Below are 12079 nucleotides of genomic sequence, written 5' to 3' on the forward strand. Positions count from 1 at the left end.
GCGGAGCCTGCAATCCCGGGCTGCGGCGGCGGAAGCGCGTCGGCGTCGGGCCCAGCGCGCCTTTTTGGAGGTTCGCGGCGGCTCCGGGACGCAGGTGAGCGGGTCGCCGGGCTCCGTGCAACCCCGGGTGGTGGGCCTCGGGCCTCGGGCCCGCAGGGGGCGCAGCCGCGGGGACGAAATCGCGCGCCAGGGTTCCGACGCTGGCTGCAGCCCCCCGGGCCGCCCCGCTCCCGGCCGCGCAGGCAGCGTCCGGGGCCTTCCTCGAGCCCGGTTCCGAGTGCGCCCCCGCCGCGGCCCCGTGGGGTCGTTTCTGGGCTCCCGTGGGGTCGCCGCTTGCTGCGCGGCGTGTTGCATCCGGGGGGTCCCGAGCCGGGCGCGTCTAGCAAGTGCCCTGGCCGAGGGGTCTTCACCGGGCCCCGCCGCTTCCCGACTTCCTCATCGCCGGGAAGACCCCTCGGCCGTTCGGAGCCCCCCAAGCTCCCCACCCAAGACGGGGGGCCAGTAGAGCAAACATCCCCGCATTCCCCGTCTCCTCCTCCCGCCCCCCCCCCCCTCCCCGGTCTCGGAGTGGCCGAGAGCTCATGAAGTGCCCCCGGGTCTGGCCCTTCCAGGATACGTGCAACAAATGTTGCAATGAATGAGGCGCGCGGCCCTCCTGGAATGTAGATAATGGAGTGGGTTTAAAAAGGAAAAAAAATGGGCCGGAGCGATGGTTTGGCGGGTAGGGCGTTTGCCTTGCACGCAGCCAACCCCGGTTCGATTCCCAGCATCCCACCTGGTCATCCCCGCCCCCCCCCACCTCCGCACCGCCAGGAGTAATTCCTGAGTGCAGGCCAGGAGTGACCCCTGAGCATCACCTGGTGGGACCCAAAAAGCCAGAAAATAAATCAACAGAAAATACTGCCGGGGGGGAATGGTTTGCTTTTGAATCAGGTCTAGTAGTACTCCAGGACTCCCTATCCCCCACCCCCACCCCCCAAGCTGTGCTGGGGGCTGGGCACTTGGGGATGTGGCCACTTGAGCTGAAATCCGAAGGGTTTGTGGGAATTCCCCAGCCCCGTGCTCGGAGCCCTGTTCAAATGAAGCTTGTCTTCTTCTAGCCGGTTAGTCCCTGGAATGGTCAGTCATGGACCAGAAAATTATATCTTTAGCAGCAGAGAATTCCCAGAACCTGCAGGCATTTCTCCAAAGTCTGGAAGAAGATGAGGTGAGTGTTTGGAAGTGTGTCCTTCTGGGAGGAGAAGTCCGGTGTTTAGGAGACGATGGATTTGATAACCAGTCCTAGATGTAAAGAAATGGGGGCGACGGAGGGAAGTGGCAGTACCTCTCCGGAATAGGGATCTGGGTGGAACAGTCATATTTGGATCTAGCGTCTGGACTCAGGGGACATGAGATTTGCCTGTGTCCTTTTTTTTGTTCAAGAAAGTAAACTCAACAACACAGTGGCAGCTATCCCCTGAGCTGTGAGTCAGGTTTTTTAATTCTGCTGGTGTGGGCTAGGCAATTTCACGCTTCATCCTGGGGTTCAACAGCTGATGGAATGTGTTGTTAATCTGGAGCAGCAGAGATAGCCCAGAGATAGCAGGCTCACTACACCTTTGGTCTGCAGTGACCTCTTCCGCCGAGGGCATTGGCAGAACAACTGCTGATTTGGTGTGTGGGCATGAAGATCACCAGGAGCGAAGGATCATGAAGGGGGCGTGTCACTGGGAATTGAACACAGTTGGAAGGACCATTGGCCACAGCTGGGCTATTTGAACATTAATCAGCGATGATTGGGGACATCGGTGGTGGGAAATGTGCATTGGTGAAGGGACGGATGTTGGAACACTGTATGACTGAAACCCAATTATGGACAACTTTGTAACTGCAGCTCATAGTGATTCAATAAAAAATTAAAAAGCAAAAAAATAAAATAAAATAAAAGTAAGCTCTGACTAGTAAGTACAGAAGGGCTGGTGAGAACTTAGTGAAGACCAAAGACAAAAACCCCAAAAAATCGGCGATGAGTCAGCCTTTGCCTATGCAGGAGTCTTCAAGTGTGGATTTAAACTGAGTGATATACCATGACCATTTTCTAGTATGTGTCCTTGACACCCCTAGCGTCTCAGGAAGAGAGGATGTGCAGACACTGTTCGTGGGATGAATATTTATGCTCAAGAATGTAGCTTTGCCCCTAGTGCAGATACTGGTATGTTGCTGGCTCAGCAGCCCTCTCTGACCTCTGCTCCGTCCCTCTACACAAGGGGTGATGGTGTGAGGTGGCCTCAAGCTGACAGGAGTGGGGATTGTCTAGGCGAAATTCATCACCGCCAGAGAGGAACTTGTCACTTTTTTTTTTTAATTGTTTGATTTGGGGGCTGCACTTGGTTGTGTTGGGGTTTACTCCTGGCTCTCTGCTGAGAGATCAAACCCAGCTTGGCCTGTGCAAAGCACATGTCCTTCTGCTGTCTTGTTTCTCTTCCCCTTGCAGCTTTTTTTTGTTTTGTTTTGTTTTTGTTTTTGTTTGCAGCTGTCCTGTATTCTGAACCAGGCCTTGAAAGGGAAAGCTTTGGGAAGTCTCCTGCGAGCCATCTTCAAAGGTGGGAGTATTCATGCTTATCCCCACCCTATTATTGAATTTTTGTGAGGGCTTTCCTTACTGTGAAAAGCCCCTCTGGGACATTTCCTGTGGCTTTATTTGGGGGTCGGGGGGTCTGGTTGTAGCAGTTATTTTTCGTTCTTGGCATTACATCCGGAGCTGCTCAGGACGTATTCTCAGCTCTGTGCTCAGAGGTCCCTCCTGGCGGGCCTTGGGGGAACCATAAGTGGTGCCAGGATTTGAACCTGGGTTGGCCATGTGCAAGGCAGGAGCCTTAACCCCTGTCTGATCTCTTGGGCCCCATTACCTTTGTTCTGGAGATGCTACAGAATGAACCAGAGCAGTGACAGACAAATACTCACTGAGATTCACTGAGACACATGGTGTGGGGCCCTGAGGGATGCACTGTGAGACTCCACGTCGAGTCAGTTGTTGTTGTGCATCTGGCGAGAACAGCTGTGTTCAGGGCCCACCGTGGCTTCCAAGGGGCTGGGGCACTCGGGCGTCATGGACAGGAGCCTCTGTGCACCTTATATACATATTCCGTTTTGTTTGTTTGGGGACCACACCGAGCAATGCTCAGCCTTACTCCTGACTCTGCATTCAGGGGTTATTTCTGGTGGGACTCAGGAGGCACATGAGGTGCTGGGGAGTGAACCAGGGTTGGTCCCGAGCTAGGCAGTTGCCCCTGGCTGTCCTATTGCTCCTGGCTACCGGGAGTGCCTTGGGGACAGAGAGTCGCACAGGGCCGTGGGCCTCGTGTCCCCGTCAGAAGGTGTGAGCTGCCGGTCAGCAGCGTACCTGTGGGACTGGGGGGCTGGGGGTGCGGTGGGGGCCTGCTTTCTCCTGGCCCCTCCACCCCGTCTCCGTGTACGAAGTTCTCCTGGGCCCTCTGTGCCTGTGGTCCCTGCCCCCAAACCAGGCTCCCCCTGCTCGGAGGATGCGGGCGCTCTCCGACGCCGGAAGATATACAGCAGCTGCCTGCAGTTGGTGGAGTGCGGGGACATGCAGAGAGATGTCGCCTCCGAGGTGGTCGGGCTGCTGATGCTGGAGGTGAGTAGGAGGGTCTGTGACTCGAGGGTGCAGCCTTGTCTCTCGGCACTCTACTCTATGGTTGTTGGGTGGCGGTGGCGGTGGGGAACACACCCAGCAGTGCTCGGGGCTTCCTCGTGGCTCTGCACTTGGGTCACTCCTGGCAGGGATCGAGGGGCCTAACAGGATACCAGGGATCGAACCCGGGTCAGCCACGTGCAAGGCCAACACTCCCCGCTGTCCCATCGCTCCGGCCCTGGGTTCTAGTCTCTCGAGGGAGGAAACGAGCACCCGCTGTGGCCATCTCTGTTTTCCCTCGGGCCTTGTCTGGCACAGGCGTCTCCTGGGGCGGTCGCTGGGAGGGACTCGGAGCCCGTGTTGGAGCAGAGTTGAGCCCGTGCATCCGTCCTGGACCAGCTTTGGGCCCGATGGCGTTTCCAGCCGTCTTCCTGTGTCTCAGACGGGGGTGCTGGGCGCTTAGGCGCCTCCGTGACGTCTCCTGCGTGGCGGGACCCTGCAGGCACATCACTTCTCGGGGGCGTACTTGGTGGAGCTGGTCCAGGAGTTCATCGATGCTCTCAGAGGAGACAACCTGCAGAACGGCACGTCCCTGGAGCTGCTGCCTGTGCTCCTCACTGCCCTGGCCACCAGGACTGAGAAGATCGCTATGGACAAAGGTCCTTTCTCCCCTTCCGTCACGCTTTCCTTTTCCCCCATGTGCTTGCATGTGCTCATCCAGGTTTTTGGCGTGACTAGGTGAGCTGAGCGGGGCCGAGTGCAAGAAGCAGCTTATCAGCAGCCTCTGTGCTGGCAGGTGGGTGTCCGGGGTCCAGCCGCTGGAGGGACGGGAAGTCATCGCCAACTCTTCTAGTCCCTTGTTCAGGATGTCCGGAGCCCTCGGACAGTGGGGAGGGCGCTTGCCTTGCCCATGACCAACCTTGGTCCATCCCCAGCACCCTATAGGGCTCCCAGCACTCCCAGGCGTGATTCCTGAGCACAGAGCCAGGAATCAGCCCTGAGCACTGCCAGTGTGGCCCAAACACCAAAAAAAGAAAAATACTGTTGCCTAGTGGTGCTAAATAGAACTTGAAATGGTTCGATACATTTATCTTTCCTGAAATAATAGATAAACGAGGTCCACATCGCTTTCATCGTTGTTGTTTCGTTTAAGCAGGTGGAGTGGCTATCACACGATCCAGCTCATCTCTATGTTCAAGTAAGCGCCTCGCCCCCCTTTCCTGTCCTGTGTCCCGAGTTACTGGAAACGGAAGCCGGGCACTCGGGTCCTGCTTGCTCCCAGAGCAGTGCTTGGGAGCCACCGCAGCCCATCAGAGGGTCCCCCTGGCTCTCTGACTTGGGGTGTTCCTCCCCCCGAGAAAGCGTTGCTTGGAGCATGGCTGTCGGCCTGCCTTCGGGGTGTCCACTAGAGAGAAAGCCAATGGGGACTCAGAACGGTCCGATTCCCGGGCTGGCCCCGCTCGGCCTTCAGACTGTCGGGTCCGCAGGGACGTCCCTCTGACGGAGGAAGAGTTGGACTTTGTGGTCGGGAAGGCGTTGAAGATGTTCTCGGAAATGAAGCTCCAGGAAGTCCCGCCTCTGGTGTACCAGCTCCTGCTGCTCACCGTGAAGGTATGGCCGGTGTGCAGGGACGCTGCGTGTGTGGGGCACCGCGTGTGCGTGTGTGGAAAACCGCGCGTGTGTGTCCAGGACACCATGTTGCGGGATGCCACGTGTGTCTGTGGGGCACCGTGTGTCCACGTGTGTGGGACACTGCGTGTGCGTGTGCAGGACGCTGCATGTGAGTGCGCATGTGTGTGACACCACACGTGCATGTGCGGGACACCACCTGTGTGTATGTGTGTTTGTGTGTGCACGTGTGTGCACATGTAGTGCCCCACAGCTGGCTCTGCTCTGGTTTGTCGTGCAAGTCCGGTCTCAGCACAAAATTGTCCTGTTGGGGAAGATAAAAGAACGAAAATGTTGTGTGCAGGGACATGATTTGAACTGACTTCCCGTTTCCTCACCAACCCTGCTTCACGCCTGAAAGAGCCGTGGCATCCAGAGTCCTCCTGGGGCAACCTCCACCCCTTCTGTATTTCAGGGAAGCAAAAAGAGGGTTCTGGAAGGGATCATCGCTTTCTTCGACGAGCTCGATTGGCAGCACAAGGAGGACCCAAACAGTGACGAGTGAGTGGTGGCAGGGTGCAGAAGTGACATAGTCTGGCACGTTTGTCCCGTCTCTCCGTTCGAGCCTCTTTGGGTTCTTTTGTTCTGTCTTGTTTCGTGTGGCATCAGTAACTTGCGATGCTCAGGGTTTCCTTTGGCTCTGTGCTTAGGGATCACTTCTGGCTGTGCTCAGGGGACCATGTGGGATGCTGGGAAGCAGACCTGGGTCGGCCACACGCAAGGCAAGTGCCCTGCTCGCTGTGCCATCGCCCCAGCCCGAGTCACTTTGTTCTTGGCCCCGTAGCCCTTCCCCGCCCTGCCCCTCTCGCGCCCCGTCTTTCCTCTGTACCTCTTTAAGCCGATGGCTGTGAGACCATCCCCGCCGGTGCTCATGTGGGCTTGCTCTGGCGTGAGCTGCGGCCTGAGCACACCGTTGCCTCTTGCAGGCTCCTGGACGTCGTCACCCCTGTGCCAACCGGTGAGCTTCACCATGTGGAGGGCACCGTCATCCTGCACATCGTCTTTGCCATCAAGCTGGATGCGGACCTCGGCAGAGAACTCCTGAAGCTGCTGAAGGTTGACTCTGGCTTCTCAGGCTACCCCCAGACCCCGAGACCAGCACCGCCGACCTCGCGCCCTCCCCCTCCCCCAGGCAGAGCTCAGGGACCAAGAGCTGCTCCTGGCAGGACTCCGTTGGATGTTGCACTGCACAGGCAGTGGGGTGGGAGGGCCACGGGGCTGCCCAGTGCTGCATGAGAGACCACACCATGCTGGGGACCAAACCCAGGCCGTGGATTTTTTGGGGGGACCACACTTAGCTGTGTTTGTGTCTTACTCCTGGCTGTGTGCTCAGGGCTCGGGACCGTATGTGGGGCCAGGGGTCAAACGCAGGTTGGCCGCATGCAGGACAAGTGCCTTATCCTGTCCCATCAGAGCCCCCCAGCTCAGCCTTCTTTTGTCATTTTACCTGTTTTTTTAAATTTGTTTCATTTTGGGGCCACAGCCAGCAGTGCTCAGGGGTTCCTCCTGGCTCTGCAGTCAGGAATCCCTCCTGGTGGTTCTCAGGGGACCGTAAGGGGTGCCGGGGATGGAGCCCGGGTCAGCCTGTGCAAGGCGAGTGTCCTGCCTGCTCCAGCCCTGCAGCCCAGTTTTCCCAGTGATCTCTTCGGAAGCTCAGAAGTTCTCGCTCTTTCGAAGTCCAGTCTCAGTTGTTTCTCAAATACAGATGATGGTTTTGGTGCTGCAGCTGAGACGTATTCGCGTAAGGTCTGGGAGGCTCGCTCCTGGACAAGCGCTGTGGTCTTCTCAGTTGAAGTTGTCCCTGGCACGGCTGGAGACGAGCGGTGACGGGTCTCTCTGTGCCGTAGGCGGGGCAGCGTGGGGACGGCAGCAACTCCCTGTGCGCCTTCAGCATCGCCCTCCTGCTCTCGGTCGCTCGCATCCAGAGGTTCGAGGAGCAGGTTTGTGGTCGCTTCTTCTGTGATGGGTGCGGGGGAGACGGAGGGGGCCCTGGCGTGGGTTTCTTTCTCAGTCAGTTTTCCCAAAGCATGCATGTATACGTGCATGCGTGTGTGTATGCTTATAACGTGTGTGAGTGCACATGTGAGTATGGGTATGTGCACTCTGTCCATGGATGTGTGCGTGCGTGCCCGTATGTATATGTGCATGCTTGTGAGTGTAGTCAGTGCTCATGTGTATGTGTGTGTATGAATGTATGTGTGTGCCTACACGTGTGTGTGTGCACGTGCTTGTATGTGGGTGAGTGCACACCTGTTATGTGGATGTGTGCTTGTACATGTATATAAGGGTGAGTACATGTTCGCGTGGGTGTATGTGTGCGTACGCCCTGTCCCGCTGCTGGTCTCTGGGTCCCCCGACCCCTCACAGCCTTCAATGTGCCTGGTGAGGGGCCAGTAGGAGTGGAAATGCCGAGTGTTTCGGGGCAGGCCTGGGATGTGGATGAATTCATCCTTATGGTTGAATGTATTGACAATAGGTTAGTTTCAGGGATAAAAACATGAAACCTACCAGGTCAGTCGGGCAGCGGCTGACCTAGGCTTCACTCATGACACCTCTGTGGTCCCTCCCAGCCTGCCAGGGATCAGCCCGGAGCACTTCTGGGTATGGCAAAAAAAAAAAAAAAACCCACTAAAATATGCACACAGAACACTTTGCTTTTTTTCTCCTTAAGTGCATTTTGTGGGTTTGAGGAATATGAGTGTAAGTTTTAGCCCCTTTTCTGCTTTGGTAGAAAGGGGGTGTGTTTGGGACCAGCCCGGTAGTGCCCAGGGTCCCCTCCTGTTCCTGCTGAGGACACCATATGTAGTACCAGGGATCGAGCTGGAGTTGGCCACCTCAAGGCAGTGGCTTCCTCCTGTGCCGTCTGTCCAGCTTATGGCCTGTCTCAGCTCTCAGGACGAGTCACGGGGCTTGTCCTCATGTCTCCGAGTCGGAGTGTGGCAGCGGGTTGGAGCAGGTGTAGGGCTGCAGGCCCAGGGCCTGGGGCTCTTGCTTTGGACTCATTCTCCTGTTTGTCCCCATGACTAGGTGTTTGCCCTCCTAAAGCGTTCCGTCACCAAGAGCTTCAAGGATCGGAATCTCCTCCAGGGTTCAAAATTCCTTCAGAACCTCGTCCTGCCTCGAACTTGTGCTTCGTCCATGATCCTGGAAGTGGTAAAGAGCAGGTGAGTGGGGGGGCCCGGCCCCCTTGGTTCCTGAGCTGCACGGGTCCCCACTAGTGGCCCTGGAAAGAGCCAGAGCCTTGGTCTGTGGCTTCCTGACTGAGGCTCGATCCCTGGAAACCCGCCAAGCAGCTTTTCTTGTGCGGGAAACCCCTGTCTTGTACCACATGGTGGCAGGAGCGTGGCATCAAAGTAGGTGCCTGTCCCGTCACACTCGGCTGGCACCTCACCAGCCAGTCTGGGTGGACAGTTGAGGTGAGGAAGCTTCAAGTTGACTCCAAGTCTGGGGTGGCCAAATTATCACGGTGACACAATTGATGAGTGGTTTTAGCCAATTCCATTTATTATTATGTTTGTTTGAAGGCCACGCCTGGCTGAGCTCAGGGTGGATTCTGTGCTCAAGAATCGCTCCTCAGTTCCATTTAAATAGACAGACTGAAGGGGCTGGAGCAACAGCACAGCGGGTAGGGCGTTTGCCTTGCACGTGACCAGCCCGGGTTCAATTCCCAGCATCCCATATGGTCCCCCGAGCGCCGCCAGGAGTGATTCCTGAATGCAGAGCCAGGAGTAACCCCTGGGCATCGCCGGGTGTGACCCAAAAAGCAAAATAAATAAATAAATAAAAATAAAGACAGTCTGAAGAACCAGTCAGATAGTATAGTGTGCTATGCTCATGGCCAACCCAGGTTCGAGCCCCCAAATCCGATAGGGTCCCCCGAACCCTGCCAGGAGTGATCCCTGAGACACAGAACCAGGCCCTGAGCATCACCAGGAGTGCCTCCCGAACTGAAATAAAAACAAACGGAAAAGCTTTCTGCCCCTGCAGCGCCCACTGCTGGGACCACGTCACCCAGGGCCTGCTCCAGCTGGGCTTCCTTCTCATGGACACCTATGGACCAAAGAAGGGTTTTGAGGGGAAACCCGTGGAAAACAGCTCGATTCTTGCCCGAATGCCGAATCAGCATGCGTGTAAGCTGGGAGCCAACATCCTCCTGGAGACTTTCAAGGTCAGACCCTGCGTGGGACCCTGTGTGTTGCGTTGTTCAAGGAGCTCTTAAGCAGAGGGAGTACTGGGAGTGGAGGGGCGAGATGGAATCTTGGAGACGTGAGTTTCTGGGGACAGAGACTGTCTGGTACCGAGATAACACAGAGTCAGATTTCGGGTACTTTCTTATTTCCTACGTCCCTTTTTTCCCCCTTTGTAGTTTGGGCCACACCCTGTTGTACTTGATGCTTTTTCCTGGCTCTGCGCTCCGGGATCACCCCTGGAGGGGACCTGGGACCGTATGGGGTACTGGGATCAAACCTGCCTCAAGAGTGTAAGGTTCTCTTTCCTCTCACATAGTTTTTATTCTAATTAAAAATAAATTTTTTAAGTTTTTTTTTTTGCCACACCCGGCAGTGTTCAGGGCTTTGTCTGGGCTCTGCATTCAGAATTATTACTCCCGATGGTGCACATAGCATCACATGAAATGCTGGGGATCGAACCCAGGTTGGCCACATGCAAGGCAAATGCCCTATTGCTCCGGCCCAGTTTTCATTTTTATTATTACCCTCCCACCCCATTTTTCCTCTAAAATAATGCCTTATGCAACTAAAGAAATTGTTTTATTGGGGCTGGAAAGATAGTATAGTGGAATGGTGTTAGCCTTGCACACAGCTGACCCAGGTTCAATCCCATATAGTCCCCCAAGCACCACCAAGAGTAATTCCTGAGTGCAGAGCTAGGAGTAACCCCTTAGCATCGATGGGTGTGACCCAAAAAGCAAAAAAAAAAAAAAAAAAGGTTTCATTTCATATAACCAATAGCCTTGTCAAAGCATTGACTCTTGGTAATTTTTTCTCTGCAACATGAAATAATATTAGCGTATTTCAAAGTCACATAGAGAGAAGCTTAGAATTAAATTCCTTAAACTTTAAACTCTTGAAACTTTAAACTCTTGCAAGTTCCATGTATTGCCAGAAAATCTGTGGGCAGTTGTGGTAGGGATCCCTGGGCCTGTTGTGCCCTGGACCCCACACAGTCCTGGGTGCAGGCGCCGTGTCCGGCCTGCTGCAGGGCTGTCGGGAGAATGGGGGTCGTGTCCAGCTGGAGCCGCGCTTGGTCCAGATACTTCCCCAGTCTTCCTGGTCCGAAGACCCGGCTGTCTCTGACCCACCTCCAGATCCTGCTCCTTGTTTCCCACGGCGCAGGGATGCAGTTGCAAACGGATGCTCACCGAGGCTCTTTCTGCTCTCTCCAGGTCCACCAGCTGGTCAGAGAGGAGATCCTCGAGCAAGTCTTCAACAGGGTTGTCACAAGAGCGTCCGCACCCATCAGCCATTACTTAGGTGCTGAGCGTTGAGGGGCTCTGGGGCCAGAAATGGGCTGAAATGTTGGTCTTGGGGGCAGGTCCGGGGGGGAAGGGGGTGGAGATTCCCATGATGCGGTAGTTCACTGTTTGCTTACAATGCCAATATAGGGGAAGCCTGCTTCTAGACCCTCTGAGGGTCAGGGAGGGAAGGCGCCAGTGGCTCAGATGCACAGTGGCCTCGTTCTAGCTGCTGTGTCTGTCCAGCACGCACGGCTACTGTCCCGGCCCGTGTCTGGACTCCGCTCTGCCAGTGCCACGAACCAGCAGTGCCTCTAGGCACTGTCTGAGCCGCCCCATAGCCCTCTGCTACTTTCCTGCTCCGCTGGCCTGCTCTCTGGTTCTCTCCAGCAAATGGCACCGCCTGAATTGTCTTCTCCTTCGTGCACCCTTTTCGGGTCTGTTCTTGGTTTTCATTTGTGTTTTCCCCACTGCAGTGACAGTGATGGGCCATGATTGCGATTTCCGTGTGAGATGTGATCCAATCTATTTTGACTCAGAATCTTTTGGGGTGTTTGGGGGGCCACATCTGGCAGTGCTCAGGGCTTCCTCCTGGCTCTGCACTCAGGAATTACTCCCGACAGTGCTCGAAACACCATATGAGATCTGGGGATTGACCTGGGTTGGCTGTGTGTAGGGCAAACACCTGCTACACTGTCTCTCCAGCACTTACGAGTGTTTAATGTCTCGTACTTGAAAGGCCTTCACTAGATGAGGGTTTTGCCAATATCCTTGTGGCCTTTCGGATTCTGATGGTCCCTGTACCCCAGAGCCCAGCTGACATTTGTTCCCTCGCATTCCAGACAGGGCAGTCTTCTCTGACCTTGTGCGTAAATCTCGTCATCGTTTGCTGACGATTCCATTTGGAAGTGCTGAATATTGGTGTGTTATGTGTCTTTTCCCCCTTCAAATGAAGTTAAAATTCTTTTTATTTATTTATTTATTTTAAGATTTTTCTTTTTGCTCTTTGGGTCACACCCAGCGATGCTCAGGGGTTATTACTGGCTCTGCACTCAGGAATTACTCCTGGCAGTGCTTGGGGGACCATATGGGATGCCGGGGATTGAACCCAGGTTGGCTGCATGCAAGGCAAATGCCCTACCTGCTGTACCCATCGCTCCGGCCCCCAAATTCTTGTAGAGACTGTTTTGTGTTAACTGTATTTCAGTGCCACTTTCTGGCTGGGATATAGAAAGACTTGGCCAGGTGGAATAATGGATTTTTGCCTTTTTTTTTTTTTTTTTTGCTTTTTGGGTCACACCCGGCAA

General features: G+C 55.3%; 1 protein-coding gene across 1 annotated transcript in view; it reads left to right on the plus strand.

The window, feature by feature from the left end:
• Positions 1-12079, plus strand: part of FANCI (FA complementation group I) — a 24297-nt gene continuing 12218 nt past the window's right edge. Inside the window, exons 1-14 of the mRNA XM_056113855.1 lie at positions 1-94; positions 1101-1207; positions 2513-2582; positions 3504-3634; positions 4134-4290; positions 4370-4427; positions 4788-4829; positions 5119-5242; positions 5715-5800; positions 6226-6355; positions 7147-7239; positions 8327-8463; positions 9287-9467; positions 10704-10791. Of these exons, the coding sequence (XP_055969830.1) occupies positions 1127-1207; positions 2513-2582; positions 3504-3634; positions 4134-4290; positions 4370-4427; positions 4788-4829; positions 5119-5242; positions 5715-5800; positions 6226-6355; positions 7147-7239; positions 8327-8463; positions 9287-9467; positions 10704-10791 (1378 nt within the window). The 5' untranslated portion in view covers positions 1-94; positions 1101-1126. The remainder of the gene's footprint in view (positions 95-1100; positions 1208-2512; positions 2583-3503; positions 3635-4133; positions 4291-4369; positions 4428-4787; positions 4830-5118; positions 5243-5714; positions 5801-6225; positions 6356-7146; positions 7240-8326; positions 8464-9286; positions 9468-10703; positions 10792-12079) is intronic.

Source organism: Sorex fumeus, unplaced genomic scaffold (genome assembly GCF_029834395.1).
Source record: "Sorex fumeus unplaced genomic scaffold, SorFum_2.1 ptg000024l, whole genome shotgun sequence".
NCBI lineage: Eukaryota > Metazoa > Chordata > Mammalia > Eulipotyphla > Soricidae > Sorex > Sorex fumeus.